The sequence below is a fragment of the Chamaea fasciata genome, unplaced genomic scaffold (assembly GCF_029207755.1).
Source record: "Chamaea fasciata isolate MVZ Bird 193981 ecotype frontalis unplaced genomic scaffold, bChaFas1.0.hap1 SCAF_5, whole genome shotgun sequence".
NCBI lineage: Eukaryota > Metazoa > Chordata > Aves > Passeriformes > Sylviidae > Chamaea > Chamaea fasciata.
In genome coordinates, this window is record NW_027094090.1 from 9,037,328 (window position 1) to 9,057,148 (window position 19,821).

A 19,821-nucleotide genomic window follows, 5' to 3' on the forward strand; every position below is an offset into this window, starting at 1 on the left:
TTTTTTTTTTTTTTTTGATTGTGTAGAACAACAGGAAATATATTTTCTACACTAATAAGTAGCTATACTGTTTCCTGTTTTCTGAAAAGCTGAGCATCGGGATTAAAAAAGACAGGTGCCATTTATATGGTAAGTTATAAATAACACGTGCTATGTGGTCGAGTGGGAAAATTGTAATTTTGCTTTCTTTGAGTGATAAGGACATGGTGTAACTGCCGGAAGTGAAAGGACAAGGTCCTTCTGCAGAAAAATGCAGTTCAGTCTCTGCTATCTATCTGGTCAGAATATTCTCTTCTAAAAACATCTGATTACTGTCCCCTGTTTCTTCCACCTCATCTCTCTGGCCATTTTCTCACTGTCTGACTGTCATGGAAAGGACAGTAGCAAATGAAACAGTATTTAAAATACAACTATATTTTGACAGTATGAACTATAGTATGACTCTAGTTGACTGTAGTTGATAGTATGACTATTTCATACTAAAATATGACTCTTTACACCTCCTTATGTCTGAGTAGCACAAGGTATGTTTGAGGCTTATAAGTATTTGAACAATGGCACTTCTCAGACATGTTGAGGTATAAGGTGTGGAATGTAGGAAAGAGGGAGCCCTTTATGACAAACTTCTGTGTATCCAGATACATAACTAATGCAGCATATGAATGTAGATGCACACATCAATATGGAACTATGAATCAGCAGCATCAGCATAGAAAAAGACTTGCTCTGTGGTCAGGGACCTTAACTAGAAGTTTCAATAATGCTCCCTGAGCTGATGGAGTAGGTAGGATGTGACCCTCAGTAAGAACTGCAGGGTTCTTAAGTTATTAATGGTATATAAATGTAAACTAGAGATGATTTTGGAGGGGCATTTAAGCACATGACAGAATAGTAGGACTGTATCTTCTGCAACATTGCCTCTTCCCATTTTTCTGAGCAGGCCGAAGAGGAACCTGTTGGAACCTAACATCCAGTTAAGGTTCTGGATCTTGGTGATCATGTTACAGGGACATTTATTTTGTAGTTGGCTTCCAACAAAAGTTTACATAGTCATTCATTTCTGAATAGCCACTTGGTAGGAAAATGAAGCATCGCCAGTTTCCCTTTGAAAATGAAACTTTCCCAAAGTTATGATCACAAGCATGCTGTATGGCACCCTAAATTTAGCATGGGTTTGTGAGGTGCAGTGCAGTTTGTGAAAAGGAGCATTCTGCCTCCTGTATAAAATCTTACATACTTACACAACCACAAATTCATCTTTTCATATCAAAACCAGGTTTGAGCTGTGCCTTGCAGAACACTGAGCTCTTGTCAACAAATCACGAAGCCAAAAGGAGATTTCCAAAAATAGGCAGAATTTGATTGCCTAATTGGCAGATCATTTTACCTTGGAACTGCCTTAAATCTAATGTTCTTGAAAAACACAGCAATAATGTCCATTCCCCAACCAGTCTCTGCAGAAAGTATTAATCTTACTATGTAATGATTGAAATGGGCTTTGAAGTCTTTCACATGCACATTGTGCTATGATACATTACAGCTTCTTTTTGCTTTCCATGGTCATAGAAATTTAATTTTACCATGCATTTTTTTCTTAATATTTTGATCATATAAACCAACAAGAAATAAATACTGGTTTTATTTAAGGCTACATCAAATTTGTGTTGTACCACCAGAGTATAACCAAATATATTTTCCTAAATCAAATTACTTATAAATTCTATTATACGCTATATATCCATTTGAAAGATTAAAAATAAAATGGTTTACTCCATTCTATTCCAATATTGGTTTAATTGATTTCACTTTAGAATTCCAGGCTGTTCAGTTTAATAAAGCTGTTGTCAATTATTTTATTTCTAAGTATATGTAAGTATAGTCACTGACAGCAGCTTTTTATCTTTTTCTGTTACTAATTACTCTGACTCTGATCAATGTTGCTTTTCCAAATTTAAACATTTCAGCAAGACACACAATATTTTTTTACCATTTAGAAATAAGTTACAAATTAGGAAAAATAGGAGTTCTGACTTTGCAGACAGAACAACTACTGGTGTTTGCAACAGAACATATTACAAAGTCTTGTCCAAGAAAACATGAGCGAGTTAAATGCCAGCCAGTAAGTTAGTTCATTCTCTCTGACTTCATTAAATGCTTCCAAATGTCAAAAATCAGTGCAGGTCAGAAAAGATTGGATTCCTCCAGGTTGGTTTTTTTTGTATTTCATCCAGAAATAAAGGTGAATTCATTAAAGTAAACACTATTTTTCCTAAAGAAAGCAAGAGTCAGAGACCCTTCACCCCAAATTTCTAATGAGGAAATGCATATGCATCATTCCCATGTACACTGTGATAGAAAATCTGAGATAAGTCTTCTGACCAGATATAGAAGATGAAGAAAAGTTCAGAAAAAAAAAATCTTATTTCGCTTTGATTCTCACCAAACTGACATTTGTCTCTCTTGTTGACTTTGATACCAACAAGGCAGGGTGGGGCAGACAAGAAGAGAATCACCTGCATTTAGTACCTTCCTTTTGCATTTATATAAACTTCTCAGTTTTGGCAGCAGGTGGCAGGTGCTGGAAGGAGAGCTTTCCATCTCAGTCTATGTTTTGCCACATCTAGCTGCTGGTAAAAGAACACTCCAGCACTTTTCAATATAGCTCAAAATACCTTGGGTGAGTTTTAATGAACTTTATATAAATCAAAGACTTAGACTGCTCTATCTGCAGTCAGGTAATGATTTTATCTTTATGAGTTATCTATTCAGTAGAGCAACAGGTTGTAGGGGTGCTCTGGAGGCTTTCTAATGATCCAGGCTGCCTTGTTCACTAACTCACAGAGCACCTTTAACAAGTCCACGTGGGAGTTTCACCAAGTACAGCTAAAAAATTATTCTGACTCCATAGAATCTGCAAAATTAGTAGAAATTCCAAAAGAAAACAACGTGCAGAAATAATATCTGAAATTTTTTGCAAGCTACATGGGGACAAGATAAAGCTGATTCCCGGAGAGGAAGGCATCTCTGCATGACAAAACCTGTTGGGGGAATTAAATTTATGGGAAAGAACAATGCATAAAGAATTTTTCCTCCAGAACACACTGTAAATTTTTAATATGTACATGGAGCTGGCAAAGTGCCATTCTCAGTGCCTCATTTAACTCAGTAAACTGCCTACAGCTGTATTTCTCCACTTCAGAAGGCTGATGGACTAAGCCACCCTTTCCACAAAATGCATTGGTGATTCTGGGGATTTTCCTCCAGGTGTTCCTAATCTGATGTATTCCTTGTTATGTTATTTGTTCCTCAATAAGAAAAATGAAATTCTGTTTATCAGGGAAGACCAGCTCCCAATTCTTAGTCTTCAGTCCTGTTAGGGAGGACTTGCCTTTAGTAAGCAGTAGGTGTATTTTTTGCTCGTAAAACAGTTCAGTCATGTTCTTCCTAATCTACATCGCCTTTAATATTTTGTTGAGTGTGGGGAAGGACACTTCTTTTTCTATACATTCTGTGATTCAATGCAAAACCAAGACAAGGTTCCATTGTGCAGTAGGCTTCCTGTTTACCCCTTTACACCAACCAAAGGTAGGCAACATGAGCTCCTCAGCTCTTGCTTTAACAAACTAGAGCGAATTCACATGCAAATCACAAGAGAATGTGACAGTCATCCCTCAGCTTAACTTTGACATGACATAATTCCTCTGCTCTTGACCAGCATGTGGTAATGTCATCATTCTTCCAGCTTTGTTGAGAAGCAAAATTGTAGACATATTTTTATCTATTATTTTACAATAATAAAGTTGTTTCTGATGTAAATTTGTAATCAAAACAAGCAATGATATGCCAAATTGCTCCCTCCCTGTGCTTATTCCTGTTACCTCATGTCCACACTGTTTTCAGATGATTAATGAGGAGGAACATCTGGTTTCACTGACCAAATAGAAGTGGGTGTTGGTCAGTTCTTCATTAGACAGAATGTTTGACAAATTCTTGCCCTGAAAATATTTGCTTAGAGACACAGTGTCCTTCTGCATGGGTGAAAAGCCAACATTTGCAGCACCATCCACTAGACAGATATAAACTTCTGCCAAGTGGGCAACATGTCATAAAATCTTTTACCAGGGAGGTTCATTTATGTCCTCTGGTCTGTATGACCACACCACAGACTGCCAACTGAACCAAAATATCCATACACTTCATTTAGATTAAAGCATTTCATGTTCTGGAAGTTGAATATGCATCCATTTCTGCAGAGGTTAAAATGGTACCTAACTCAGACAGAAAATTAATTAGGTGAAGACAACATGTATTCTCACAGCAAACAACAAATGTGCTGTGCTGCAATAGGGGAAAAGGGGTAACACCACTGTTTCTCTGGTCTAAATATTAGCTGTTCTAATATTTAATTTCTTTTAGTGTTTGGAAATAGCTACTTATTCAATTTTTCTAACTTCAGCTTCCAGTCATTTAACCTTGATATACCTTTGATAACAAAGTTGAAAAGTCTCCCACTATCTTTTCCACATCTTTTCCTCATGTAAGTACCTATGCACAAAGATCAAGCCACCTCTTCACTTTTTTTGATAAGCTGAATAAATATAGCTCCTTAAACCTCCTATCACCAGGATTCTTCAATCTTATTTGTGTCCTTCCTGTGAACTCTCTGCAGTATTTTCACATCTTCTGGAAGTGCAGACACTAGAATCACACATGCTATTCCATGGTGTGTATACAGGCAAGGTCACTGCCTCACCTCTGTTTGAGATTCCTCTTTCACTGACTCAAGTGCTGAGTTCTTGGCACGACATCTCAATGAGAAATCTCTTTTTAGTTGTTTGCACTTGACCAAAAGTTCTTCACTTGAGCACAAAGTTATCCCAGTTTACATGCTTTGCTGAGGCACCTAATTATCAGTCTTTCATAACAAGGCTGATGATGGCTGTCAGTGTCAGCTTTAACAAAGCATCTGGGATATCCAAGATCCTAAATGAGGCACCTCAGTCTAATACATGCAAGCTGAAAGAAGAACCTGAACTTCCATCTCCTAGGGTGTTCTGATGAACTTCAGATACAAACTCGGTTCCCTGTTCCAAGATGCAACACTTGGGATATGGCTGTATTAAAATCTACTTAGCAAGCTTCTGACCTTCAACTCAGTATTCCAAGCATTCCATAACCTGAGGTCTCATTAACTTTTTCTCATTCTTATTTTGGCCTCCTCAGTACTTTTGTAAACTTTACTAGGAGAGAAATCATATGATTGTTTAAAACACTGTTAAATTAAAAAAATCATCTTTCTAACAACAACAAAAAAAAAAAAATCAGGGAAACATTCAGTAAAAGAGGATTCATCCATGATACCTCAGAAGAACTGTACTTGATATATGTCAACTGTTTGTATTTCTTAACAATTCTACAATGTGCATTGTTTATCAAATAGCTGTGTACTTAGTGAAATGCTCTGGAGAAAGCCAAGTATTCTGTAAGAGCACAGTTGCTCTTATCAGTCATTCTTACATTTGTAGCAGACAACAGGGTTTTTTTGACAGTGCTCTCCATCCATAAAATGAGGTGAATGACATTCATTACTTTTGAATGTTTTCTAAATATGGCCATACGTGAAGTGTAAGTTCAATTTGGGAGACTGGTAGAGTATGTGAATTGATCAGCCATACGAAATGAATTTTCCATCATATTAGACCTGCCCTTTGCAAAATTAAAAAAATAAACACAGATGGTCTAGGGAGAACGAATCCATACAGAGGGATAATAGTGTTATCCCATAGAGAAAGAAATCCTCCACCTGTGTGGTAATTTGATGGGGGTAACAGAAATATTCCAGCTCTCATTATAATGATTTTTAGATTCTGCCACATTTATTTATAAAAGTATTTTTCTAAGTGATCTGGTGAACTCTATATCATTGTTTGAACAGACTTACTAATCAATAAGGTGTTAGTTATCATAATTAAAACCAGGGGGAAAAAAAAGTGTTTAGGTAATATTTTTGCATTATAAGATGCACCCCTAATATTGTATAATCCTTCTATGATATATGACTGAACTTTTTTTCTTATTTGACTGATATCTATATAGAAAAGTTATATTTGATTAAAAAGTATAAAGAAGAATTACTAGCAGTTCATCTGTGTCACTGGGATACAATGGATCCACTCCTCTAACCATTTTTTTCCAGAATGTCCAATTAGACATCCCAAGCTAAAGCTCTGCAAAAGCTGGCTGTCTAAGGCTCCATTCCATGGAGAAAGAACAGTGGATCTGAGTCCTTCTGAAATCCATTCCCAGTTTAATGTAGATGTTCTTTCCATGTCCAAAGCATCTCTTCCTCCTTTCATCACCAAAGCCTAGACAGAAGCTCAAACCTTAAAGCTGCATCCTTCCTTCTTTATTTTTTCTCGTGACCTTTGTCCCCAGTTGTTATGACAGCAATCATTAGATTAGATCCTTAGAGAGGGTTCTATTTGGCATTTGCTCTGATATGACCCTCACAATCTCAGCACAGGTTTAGCCTGTCAAAATTATGGAAGAGGAAAAGCCTTGGTTAGTGTGTAAAGACTCTGCACTTCCCCAAAGAGATCTCTTCACTTTTGTATAGCATTTGTGGACTCTCTTTGTCTTCTCTTTTGCTAGGCTATAATACTATATCACCATATACAGCTACTCATACATTTTAATTCTAGAGGGCCTTTATGTGGTCCCTGGAACTTTCATACATATTAACTATCACATTAGTGCAATGTAATCAAAATTTCTGATGGCTCTATTCTTTGCCATAAGATGCCTAATGGCTTTAAGTGACCAGTTCAAGGCGACCCTTCTAAAATTCTGACCAAGGCAATCACTGCCACTAAAATACTGTGAGCTGCTAAGGATAAATGCCTATGATTTCTATGTGCAGCGTGGTGGGATCTTTTTTTTTTTCTTTTGCCAGATTTTTTCACAGTCATTAAGTCAGGAATATATATTATTTTTGTCACTTTAGGCCAGATATTTTGACACAAGTCACAAATTGCTAATCCTTTTGCAAACTCAGACAGCAGTCTGACACTGCTCCAGATTTTAAACACATTTTCAGTTTGGAGCCCAGTGTGTCTTAATCATTTAACTGTGGAATAAAATGCAGAGACCTCAAAAATGCATCTGAATTTTTAGGGAGGATTTAATGTCTATATATTTTATGCACTCTCATCCCATAGGGCGATTGATCTTTTCAGTATGTCAGTGGATAGTAAAGAGGATTGAAAACAGATCCTCAGAAGAAATACTACCTCCCAAATAATCTTAATGATGTCAAATAGCAGAGACCTGACTATTGCAGACAGTTTTTGAGTACTCTATTCCTAATATTGTATCCCCATTTGGCTTGGAAAATAAAGTTGAGTGAATGCTGAAGGTATAATTTTAAAAGTTAGTAATCCTCTGAAAACCAGAAGAGATTTTTTTTTTGCCAGTGCTTAGATCTTTTTGAAAATTAATGTTTGGATTATTTAAAGAAGATATTACATTAAAACTTCTTTCCCTGTTGGAGCATCCTTTTCTTGCTCACCTACATACCTGCATGGCTGTTTTATGGTGACTTAAATAGGGCATTATGTTGCAATAAGAACTTATTAGTATTATTGTAAGTATTTGGAGCACAGATTCTTTTATATAAACTCAATTATATTCCACTGGGTTTAGATTTTTAATTTTTTAACGGATTAGTTGGCTTTGTAGCAATTAGACACCTAGCTAACATTTAGGACTATATTTTTCAGATAATGCTAATGCACATTTTTTTTAGCAACAGAATTTAGTCTGCTTAAATACAAAGGGCCAAATAACATAAGACATGTCTTCAGGCCTGATCCAATAAATTATTTTCTGCTGTTACACAAGGACAAACTATTTTCCTGTAGATCTCTTTTACCACGTGCCTACTTGATGAGACAAGTGTACAGATTAAGGCAGGTTATGGAGTTGCTCATTTTAGAGACTTATATTTGAATTATATTTTCTGCTGATTTACAGACATGTTCTGTGATTTTTCAGCTTTTTTTTTTTTTTTTTTAATGGGCAAGTCAAGGTTCATCCTTCCAAAAACAAGCCTCTGCACAGTGTATGCAATGTCTTTCCATGTTGAAATAAAAATGTAAGAGTAAGTATAAAAGAAAAAAAATAAGTGAAAAATACTATTTTGAGAATATACAGAACAAAAGAGTATTTGCAAAAAAGTAAATTTATGTGTGAATTTATACTAAAACCACTATAGTGTGAAAGGGAATGGTAATCAAGATGAGGTTTGTAAAGCATTTCATTGGTGTAACTGGATTTTTTTTCTCATGAGAGTGATTGAATACTAAGTAAATGCATAGAAATTTTTTGATCATGACAAAGAGTGAAGTGCAATATACACTCCCATTTTTGATGGTTTAAGAATTACTTGAATATAAAAAAGAGTGCAACATATATGACACTAGCACCATGGGACTTTATCAAGAATTTTAAAAAAACGTTTCTCATAGCTTTGCACAAGCAGTGCATCTCTATTTTATGTTTTCCCTTTCAACTAACTTTGCATATGAAGCCTCCTTTTTCTAGTTCTCTTCAAAAAAGTATAAATTACATGACCCCTAGAAATGGAAGGCAACAAACAACTCTTGCACGAAATATCCTCACTCTAAGTTGAAGAACTATGAGATGATTAAAGCTGAGAAATAATTTTGTCCAGTGCTTTAGAACAATAGTGAATATTATAGCCAGTGTTTAAAAATATACTTACAAAAATCTATACAGACTTTTTCCCCACTGTTCTCTAAATATGATTTAATATCCAGCAAGGTAAACAATATGGACTTGTTAGGCAAAAAAAAAAAAAAAACAAACCAAATGAAAAAACAAAAAAAAAAAAACCTAAAAAACAAGTGAAAAACAAACAAATCAAAACATACCACACACCAGAAAAAAAAAACACAAAAAACCTACCAACCACAAAAATGCACAGGCCTTCATGAGAGCAGACCATCTGAGTACTGCTGCAACAAATGCATACACAGTTAAGAGTATAATTAAGGTTATGAAATGGTTTCAATCTCCTTTAGAAAATGCCAGTATGATATACTTTACTATTTGTGTTACATGGAAAATAATAAAATTTAAAGTGAAATAACCAAAACACCACATATTCTTAAAAATGAAATGAAATTATTTTTCTCTTATAAAAACAATATCCTAGGAAAGCACAACTAAAACCTCCGTATTTTTAAGTCCCTGGTTTAGTGGAAAGATTCAGCCATTATATTAATGCTCAGAATAGGCTTAGGTACTTTGCTGAACAGGAATGGAAGTAAGCATATGTTTTAAATTATTCACATGCATAAGTGTTGTCTTGACCCAGAGCAAAGCAGCACTTGGCATTAGTGAAAGCAATTTTCTGCAACAAAAGTTAAGTTCAGTCTTTAAATTTTAATGCCTCTGATTGACCTTTTATTTCACTATTGTTTACAGACTACATTTTTCTTCATTGTCTAAAATTATCAATTCATATCAAATTAATGGTGAAATGTTTCATGCTTTGAAAATATCTTTTATTTCTTTGAAAGAACATTATTATTTTAATAATAGTTGAAAGTGTATTATGTTTCCTGAGTCACTGGTATCATAAATCAAACCCAGAAGCTACATTTCTTTTCCCAAGCTACATGTAGAAACACGTAATCCCACTCCCAGCCCTCCATATGTGTTTTTGCAAAGTTTTTACCCTAACCACTGAAAAATGCCCATAAAACAAATGGTGATGTTGAATTGATGGGCTGTATAATCTGTGAGGAAACTGTCAGTTTTACTCTGACATTTCTCAAGGGATTTCAATGTCAAAAACTGCAAGGAGGGTTAGAATTATGGAATTAGCCTTCAAAGCTGATTATTAATGTGTAACGCTTATTTCATTTAAACCTGCACCCTATGGAAGTTGACACATCATACACCTGAACTTCAGTTACTTGCCCCAGTGATAGGAATAACTTATTGCAACTATGGAATATTTGGCATGCTGTCCTAAGAGCTAAAGGTGGAAAATGTCTCTTGGAGGAGTCATTGCTTACATTTTCAGCAACGTTTCAGACAGTTACATGTGTCTGCAAGCATTTATGAGATACACATCCTGCTTCATATCAAAACTAGTGACCTCTTAAAAATTCCTCCAAATTGCACTGAAATCCAATTTTTTGTCTAACCCCAGTGTAAACACTAGATTATATATTTAAGCTACAACTCTTATTCATAAATTCCAGACAATGAATCCATACTATATATATTGTTTAGCATTTTCATTCCAGTCATACAGTTACTGTTTTTAACACATTCATGTTATGAATGTTAAAAGAGATGGATTTGTCTTTACCATTGATTTAATTCTTGTTCTCAGAGAAATTATTAACTACAATAGTAGGTTTTTCATTGTGCTGGTACAATTTTCTGTACAGTGATGAAAAGTTCTTCCACATCATCCAGAAGACTCCCCTGCTGGCCACATCTCCCTGCTGTGAGCACCCAGTAGCATTTTACCAGGGGAAGACCAAAATATGGTGTGTGTTTTTTGATGACCTGTTGGGATCTTGTCTCCTCCAACAGCAGAAAAACTTTCAGTTTCTATTCCCTATGTAGCATGGAATGGGAGCCACAAACTATAAACCAGGAAGTATGGGCAGTACAACTTCTTCAAGTATGGTTTCAAAACAGTATTATCCCCACACACGATCACTTCACCTGACTATGTGTTTTTTCTCTAATCAGTTTTATCCTATTCCACCTTGCAAGGGCACATCCATTTACTTTTTTTTTTTTTTTTTTTTTTTTTTTTTTTTTTTTTTTGATTGTGTGGAACAGTTAGCAGAAAGCATGAAGACCAGAATAACCTATCAATTTTTAACTCTTGGTTTGTCTCTCCACTTACGTCTAAATCACTGACGAATATTTTATTGAGGTCCCAGAGGAGAAACTTTTTCATGAGTAACTTTATTTTGACTACCCAACAAGATAATACAAACTTCAGATGGTTTTTAGAAATATTTCTTTTACATCAAATTTTATGTCATTATGACTCCCAAGTATTTTTACATTATTTTAGAAAGTTTTTCTTTTCCTTCCTGAGTTCACCTCACTATTTTTTTCATGCACTGTTGACTCAAAACGTTACAGCATTTAGTTTTGAAAAATACATGGTATGTGATGTTTGAAAAGTATGGAATGGGACTGAGATTACCACACACAGGGAAATATTTCTTCATTGTTTGACATTTACTCAACAGCAGAGGGGGAATAGTTACTACTGATGTGCAATTGTTGCTGATACAGCATAAAACAATATTCCTTCACCATCAGCCTCTACCCAAGACTGTTATTTTCTGCTACATCAGCTTTAACAACCAGGCACTAATATACCAGGGTTAGGTCAACAAAGGAGCTTTTGGAGAGGTGAGATTATGCATGCTTTGTTACCCCATGAGTTTTAGGTCCATTACCTAAAATTTTTATGTTTTTTTTTCCTATTTATTTTATTTTATTCTATTGTATTTTATTTACTTATTTTCTGCAAGTACACATGAAATGGATGTCCTCTTTTTGCAGAACTGCATTCTGGGTTGCATCCCATTTTTTATAGAAGCTCTCTAACTACTGGGAATATTTCTTTTTGACCAGAATTTGCAGCAAAATGACATGTATGATTTAGACAGTTGAGAATGGAAAACAGGTACATCAGCTTGTCTGATCTGGGGATTGAGATGTGAATAATGCTTTGAAGTCAAGGGGCTTATGACAAATTCAAGATTAACTGTTTTAAATTAAATGCACATAAAGATGCAATTATTTGTCAATTTATGGGAACTAAGAGCTCTAAAACTTTTTTGCTTTCCTTTTATCTTTTTTTCTTTCTGTCCTTTAAAAGTATTATTTCATTACTATTATTATTATTATTATTATTATTATTATTATTATCATCATCATCTTTCCAGTTTTCCACCTTCTGCTTCTTTGGTCCTTGTCTTTTTAGGCTGGCTTTTTGCAGGAGAGCTTAACTGTCATGAAGCCACCTGAAAAGAATATTCATTTAGTTTCTGGGGCAATTGCACTCACTTCAGAATTTTGTATTTTGTAGGTTATCAAGCTTTATTGTGTGCGAGTATTGAGTCAGTCTAATAAATACGTGAAAAGTCCAATCTAATAAAACCTGATTTTTATGACTAAAAAGTCCCTTGGATGTTTTTGATAATGTGTTCTTTAAGGGAGAGACTGAGGCAAGTACTTTCCAGAATTCTGGGGGGTTTGGTTTCTTGTTGCATGTATTTTTATGCCTCAAAAAATATTTGCCTCATATATTAGGAACATGAACCTGAGATTTAGTTTTATGAAAAGGTAGGTTACATTTATCCTGTTGATATAATCTGCAATTCAGTGGAATTTTGAGTAAAGCTTTACACAGAACTGGAAGTACTAAATTATCAAAATATTTGCTAGTCACACACTTGATGGCTGTGTGGCATTTTTTTACAAGCTTTCATAGCTTTCTAACTATTTGTCCTTTTATTTCTCTGTGTTTTGTGGCATGCTGTTCTGTTAATATCTAAATTAAAAATATTATTCTCTCACTTGATATTTTAATCAGACATTAATGGGCTTTTCTGTGAAAGTTGAGATAAACGTAACACTGCAACTGAAAATTTAAATTTTAAATTCTTTCTCAGTCTTTACAGCCTTACACAGACAAATTAAACCAAGTTGCCAATATTTTTTTTATACTGATATTCTGTTAAATCCACTGAAGAAATCACATCTGCTCTGAAAACCATAACTAGGGATTCATTCCTAAACATACTTGTATGAAGAAGATATATAAACATCTCAAAGCTATGAAGAGAAGATAACACAGTGTGATATATTTAAAAACTAATGGGGAAAAAAATTTTTTAAAGGGGGAAAGCACATTCCATGGTGAGATATCTATTTAATGTTTAGATAGTTTGGAGAAAAGATAGAGGAATCTTTCCTCCCTACTCCCACAGAAATGAAATAAGTGCAGTTTTAGTCCATATTTTTCTGATTCTTTTTGGGCAGAGCACTACAAAGGTGATTTGTAGAAACCCAGAGAATTTTTACTAGTACATCAGTGAATAACCATAATTGTGTTTTCTCCCTAATGAAGTCAATTCTCTACAAAGGTGCAACAAAGTTAAAGCTTGTCTCTAAGGACTGTGTTTGTTTCCTGTAGGGTTTATAGTGTTCTCTGTCATTTTATTTTTTTAAAGGATCATCTGTTTCAACTGGAATCGCACAAATTTGAGAGAGGACGAGGCAGGTGCCCTTTTGACCCCAGTTCTTCCTTCACCTCCATCTTAATTGGTAATGATCTTTATGTCACAAGCTTCACAGTCCTGTCAATCTGTCATTCTGAGTCTCTTTCTTCAGTACACCAAAGTGTTGTCAGCCTTCCACTGCAATCTTCCACATGTCAGAATTAATCCTCATGGTGCTGCCCACATTAATATTGCATTCCAGGCAGCATTAACCACGGCAAGAGCTTCTCACTGAAGTGAAATGTTGAATGACATGTGCCATCCTGAAAGTAATTGATTGTTGTGTAATTATGGAAATAATAATTTCCTGCTTTCCTTAAAAGCAAAGAAGCATGACTGGCTGAGTCATTTACACCACTTTTGTTTTCATCCACTGAGATGAATCTGAGCAACAAGCACCCTGTAAAAATGTGAATTTAACTGTTCTCATATCAGACTTTATTGATCACATAAATTACCATTCTTGCAATGATTTTTTTTTTTTAAAATTTCAATGCTGCCATTAAGAAAGCTATCACAAACAAACTGGTGATTCTGTGTTAGAAGAGTTGATCTTGCACACAAAAGATATAAAAATAGAATTTAGTCTAAGTCCTGCCATGCCAGGGAGCTGTGCTGAGATAGCGCTCCTCTGTGCCTTGCTGGGAAGTGTATCACTATAGGACTGGGATCTTCAAAGCTGTGATATAGCAAACCATATGGGCTTTCCTCAAAAATGTTTCCTTAAAACATTTTGTGAGATGTAGCAAAGACAGTCTTGGCACTATTGACTAACTGTACATTGACTAAAAATAGCCAGAAACAGCAGGTAAACTGTAAAAGCTAGATGGAGTTAGGGAGTAGCACAACGATTTCTGGGTTTTGAAAACATAAACAAAAACTTAGTGTTCTAAAGGGATATAGACTAAAAGAAATAGCTAAAAAAATAAACTAAAGATTTAAAAAAAGAGATAACACAGATAAAAAAGGGGATGTTAAGGCCTTTTGGCATGTAAATTTGTCTCTGCATCTTAAAATCAGACAACTAAATTCTCTGATGATTGACTACAATGGTATGACTAACCCATGGTGGTGATGAAATATCGGTCATGAAGGACAGTTGCATTTTTACATGCTAGGTTTATTTGTTCCATTACATTAACAAATTAATTAAAAGAAGACTCTTCAGCAAGTAATGACAAATCTTTCACATTGCAGCAATCCATCAAAATATTCTTCACTTTCTTTAAAAAAAAAAAAAGGAAATTAGAGCTCTAATTGTTATGAGTTAGTGGCTTAAGAAGTTATAGAAGAATCAGAAAAACATACTGTATTTTCCCTGATCCTCCAAAATCCATGAAGCACAGATTGTCACACTTTTATCCCACCCTTATTTCTAAATTGTTTCTACAGTTTTTGACAGATTCCAGACTCAGCTTAGCCTGGGAACAAAGACTCATGGAATTGCTCTAGGCCTGAAACTTCATGGTCTAACCTTGAAGTCCTTCTCAGCCTTTCCTCAGATAGAACTAAGTAAATAAATTAACCTGATCATGTTCCTACTGTGAGATCAATGTGAATTTTATTCACTTAAATGGAAGCCAGACAGTCCCACTGAGCTTTAAGAGTTTGCCTGAACTATGGGAGGTCCTATGGATCCTCATATTTTTATTTGAAAGAGAAAAAGGCTGATTAGAGTCTTGGTGGTCCATTGACAAAGACTTATAAAATCAATCTGATGAAACTAAAAATTCTGTAATTTAGCAAGATTAATGGGAGAAAATATTATTTTTATCAGATCACTGATACAAACAGACTTTTACCTCCTCATCAAAATTAGCAAAGAATTTAGAGTCTGTTTTTCTAGCCATTGATTTGGAAATTCCATAATTTCAAGTTATCATACAATGATATTTTAAAAGTAGAAGAAAATTATACGAAGATTTTTTTTTTCTATTTTTAACTATTGGAGTTAAACACTTCCAATACTTAGGAAGAATATATTAACTTTGAATTTCCATTTATTCTATTTTATTCTACCAACTTCTACTACCCAAAGACACACAGTTCACAGAAAAAATGCTGCACCTTAAACTGCAGCATGTATGCCCTTTATCTCTGCAGGTAGCCAGTTGAAAATGTCGGAAGACCTAGATGAAAACCCAGTGAATAATAATCTTTTAATTGACATTTGAGAATGAGACAGACTTCTATTGCCAGATGCATTGAGAAGGAAGGGATGCTCCTTCATTCAGGCAAGCACTGAGTTCAGCTCATGATGGACATTTCCCCATGACAAGAGATGCAAACTACACCATGCACCCTCCAGGATTGGTTTTCCAGCCCTTCCTCCAATGCTTGGAGGTTTAATTCTTCATTCACTTCAGTTTTCTTAGAAAGTGAAATCTGCTCCTAATATGAAGTCAGCATGATCTCGAAGGCTGCATCCCAGAGTTGTCTGCACTCTCTGATGCAGGTTCAGCCAATGAGCATGTTCTTGAAAAGGTTTTGTACAAACCTGTTAGCGAAGCACACCCCAGCACCTTCTTCCTCCCAAGGAAAGTATTCAAAGCCTGCTCCCACCTCTGCCCTTCTCATTGACACAGCACCTTCACCAGCATGGCCATTGACTAACAGTGAGGATTAGGCTAAAAGAGAACTTTACATACCTTTTATAAGGTTTTAAAAGCTTTTAAAATCTTGATCTTGAAAGATCATTTGCGCCATAACCAATTAGAACCAGATTTAGCTGGATTAATTTAGGAAGAAAGATAATCCCTTGTTCAGCATCTCTTTATGTATTTCAACATGAGAGTTAAAATACCCACTCCAAGAAAACTACAGTTCATGACTTGGCTTTAAAATGAAATATCTGTGCTATTGTAAGCATTATTGTAGGTTATCTGACCCACTAGTGAAGTAGCTTGTGATGAATCCCTCAGTATATGAACAGTCAATTAATTTATTGCTAGAATCAGGAAACAGAATGGAAGTTGGATGGCAGACAGCCTGAATAAAATGTTTATGTTTAGCTCAACGGTATATAAAACTTTTGGACTTTTATTCCTAATGAACTCCCCCATCTGCTTTCAATAGCCAAAACTATTTTTGATATGAGATCTTGCACACTGATTAACTTAGACCACACTAACTGAGAAATTAGTTTATGTCCACGTATTCTGACGTGCAATATATCAGAAGCAAGTGGTGAAAAACTTAAATTACATCTGAATTGGTTAATATCCAGGGAATCCATTCCAAAAGTGTTTTCTGCTTTTACAATTTTAAAATTTAGGTATTTGTGTCTTTTCTTTTAGTCTAGACAAAAATACATTTTGTCTCAAAACAAAAAACAAAATACTTGAGTGACAGACAGAAAATACAAATATTCAGAGGTATTAGTTTGCCAGTTAAACAATAGGGGTTTTTTTCAATTTGCTGTTTTCATACTGCCAAAGTATCATTTTCTAAAATGTGGATTAGTCTTCTGATTTTAGTTGTCATATGATTATTAACTGACTGACAGCTAAAGAAATGCATGAAAGGTGCAGTTTATGTTCTACTCATTAGGTTCTAATGCTTTATTCATAAAATAAATTTTCCATTTTACACAAAAAAGACTACTGATGAATATTAGCTTGTGTTTGCATTACCTGCCAATTTGATGCAGGTACACAAACCATGCCACCCTTAAGGTGGTAGGAGCCTATTTGTAGAAATCTTTTGCATGAGTAATTTAATTTAAATGCTTCAATCTGTTTTGGTTTGGGATTGTCACCTAGGAATTTTGAAGGGTTTAGAAGAAAAAAAAGATATTTTAATTTGTTATTATTTTGCTTTGAATAAAAGGCAAAATAAAAGTATTTTTAAATGGTCACTGTTGAATTTTGTTGTATTTGTAAGCTTGAAAAGATGTTAGCTAAAAGATGAAAAAATGCTAGCTAAAAAGCATGTGTATATCACTTGAGCAAAAACCGGTCTTTGAGTTCCATGGGAGTTTTTTGTTTGCTTAAATAAGGAAAGAAGAAACTTTTTATTCATTTTAGAACATGATTAATCAGGCTGCTAACCTGATTTTCAAAACTTAAACTTTAGCAATTTAATGTGAAGCTGAGGTTTGACTGGAAGAGGGGAGGAGTAGTGAAGGTCTCTGAAGTTACTCAGCTGATTTTCACTGGAAGGTAGAAGTTAATCAGTGTGATGTGCAGCAATATGAAACCCTGCAACCAGGATTGAATTGATATAGGATAGTAGTTTTCCAAGGGAGAAGAAAAAAGTAGAAATCTTTCCAGAATTCTTCAAGCCTCAATCTCACATTATGTCTAAATCTGGAATTGGTCACCGCCTGTAAAAACCTAGCAGTGTTCAAAATTTGTAACTTACATTTATAGAAAAGACTATCGAAAAGGACGAGACAAGATCCTCTTAGTGTCAAAAGTGCAAAATATGCCAGAATTATGTAGAATGTTTTTGTGCTGAGATATTTGACAGTCACATTTGTCAGTACTGCCCCGTTATTGTTCTTAGGTGAAGTGACTTGTCTGTTCACATGTGATACTTACATTTAGTTTAGTAACAGCTCAGTTTAAAAATCAGATTCAATTTCTATATCGGTAAAATATCTTTCATGGAACAATATTTATCCAGGACTGGAACTTCCATTTTCTTCCCTCAGGATCTCACAGGCAGGATCAGTCATAACTTCTTCAGTATATGGTAGAATTCCATATCAGCGGGTTAGTTATTTATAACAACATTTTATACCTATGTTAAACAGAAGGAATACACTTCATATTCAAACTTTGGAACATCTGGACTCACAGATGTCAATCCTGATCATTGGTAATATGTGATGAATAATTTGCCTTCCACTGATGCATTTTTCAAGATTCTTTATAGTTCTGAAAAGATAAAATGTCCTGTTTTGCATGACACATCACCAAAATTAAAGCAATACCAGCCAGTCTGATATATTTTTCCAATAGAATTCCCAAAGGAGGATATAAGAGTAATTTAACTCATGAATTAAGGTTGTGAAGATTGTTTGAAACAAATAAAGTTATAAAGACACTGGCAAATCTACAGTTTAGGCAGCTCTGCTGTTTAAAAAATAAAGTTCTCTATTAGTTTTGGGCAACCTTAACTTCTACAGATGCTATAATTTATACTTACTTTTTACTTCCCTTGCCATTATTTTACACTAAATCTTGACCATGTATTTTCCAGGGCAGTAACCATTCTGTATAAGATGAAGCCTATGGCAAAACTGTGCTCAGCTCTGGCTTACCAGAGATGTCAGAACCAGCCCCAGCTGTCAAACTATTCACTTTTCAGAATAATCATTCACAATTTTGCCACCATTCAATTCATACGTCCCTCTTAAAAGGAACAAAGTTCCCACTTCGAGGGAGACCTGCAAACAAAATTCTTGCTTTCTGCTATAATCTTTTATAAATGCCAGGAAACGTTATTTGGATGTATCAGTCATGTTTATTTTGATTAGGGTGCAGGAAGTGGTGTCACTGAAGCCTCCACTGAGATTAGCCTTCAACTGGAAATAATTTATTTCCCTCTCCTTGTGCAATGTAATTCCTTTTGTGTTATTTTCTAGCCTAAGGATGCCACCTAGTGACAATATCTGCCTGCTTCTTAAGTTGGGCTTTAAAAATTTCTGATCGAAGTCCACAGGGATATGAAATAAGGTATTGTTAATGCTCGGTCAGTTAAGGGGAATGGTGTCCATACAAAACCGAAAGGTAGAATTATGGATGGCATTTTACAAAGGTAAAATACGTCCAATATCACAATTTTGGATGGGTCAGAGGTAGGCTTGATTTTTGAACTTACTATATTGTACCTATATACATATCGATTTTTCAACGGTGTCTGTTATTCAGTGTATTATTTCTAAATTTTCTTATGCTTGCCTAATTTGTGAATACCATCTAAATCCTTTGAAAACGAGACCAAATTTCTGTTTTCATAAATTTTTCAAGAGCTAAGAATCACCAGTTGTGGAAGATGGACGAAATCTCAGGTTCTGTCCTTATGCTGGTAAATATTTCAATATTATGAAAACAAGTTATTGCTAGACCAGAGAAAAATAGTCCCTTTTTTGTGTCCCCTGAACACGGAATCTCCTCGGCCAGCAAGTTATTCCCAAACTGTCATTATTCCAGGTGAAGTGGAACAGTTCTAATGGTCTGACTGGAAAACCCCTCAGCCTAATAATTAGCATACACTATATTTATAATGTGGTTCCTTGTGGGAACTGACAGTGGTCAGAACATGGATTCTCAGGCTCCAGGCAGAATCTTGAAGCCTGTGGGAAAGCCAAGTACAGAACTCTCTCAGTTTGGCCTAGGAAATCATAAGGAGGAACCCAACACAATCCTTGTAGATATCCTCCTCCTGACACCTGGTGTTTTTCCAACTTTTTTACTGGTAGAGATGTTTATTAAAAAAAAAGGTGGTGCCCTAAAGGACCAAT

At 35.0% G+C, this 19,821-nt stretch overlaps 1 protein-coding gene across 1 annotated transcript in view; it reads left to right on the forward strand.

The window, feature by feature from the left end:
• The window catches only part of SEMA3E (semaphorin 3E), a 127,532-nt gene that overhangs the window by 81,236 nt on the left and 26,475 nt on the right, over positions 1 to 19,821 (forward strand). Inside the window, exon 5 of the mRNA XM_066182776.1 lies at positions 13,305 to 13,398. Coding sequence (XP_066038873.1) covers positions 13,305 to 13,398 — 94 coding nt within the window. The remainder of the gene's footprint in view (positions 1 to 13,304; positions 13,399 to 19,821) is intronic.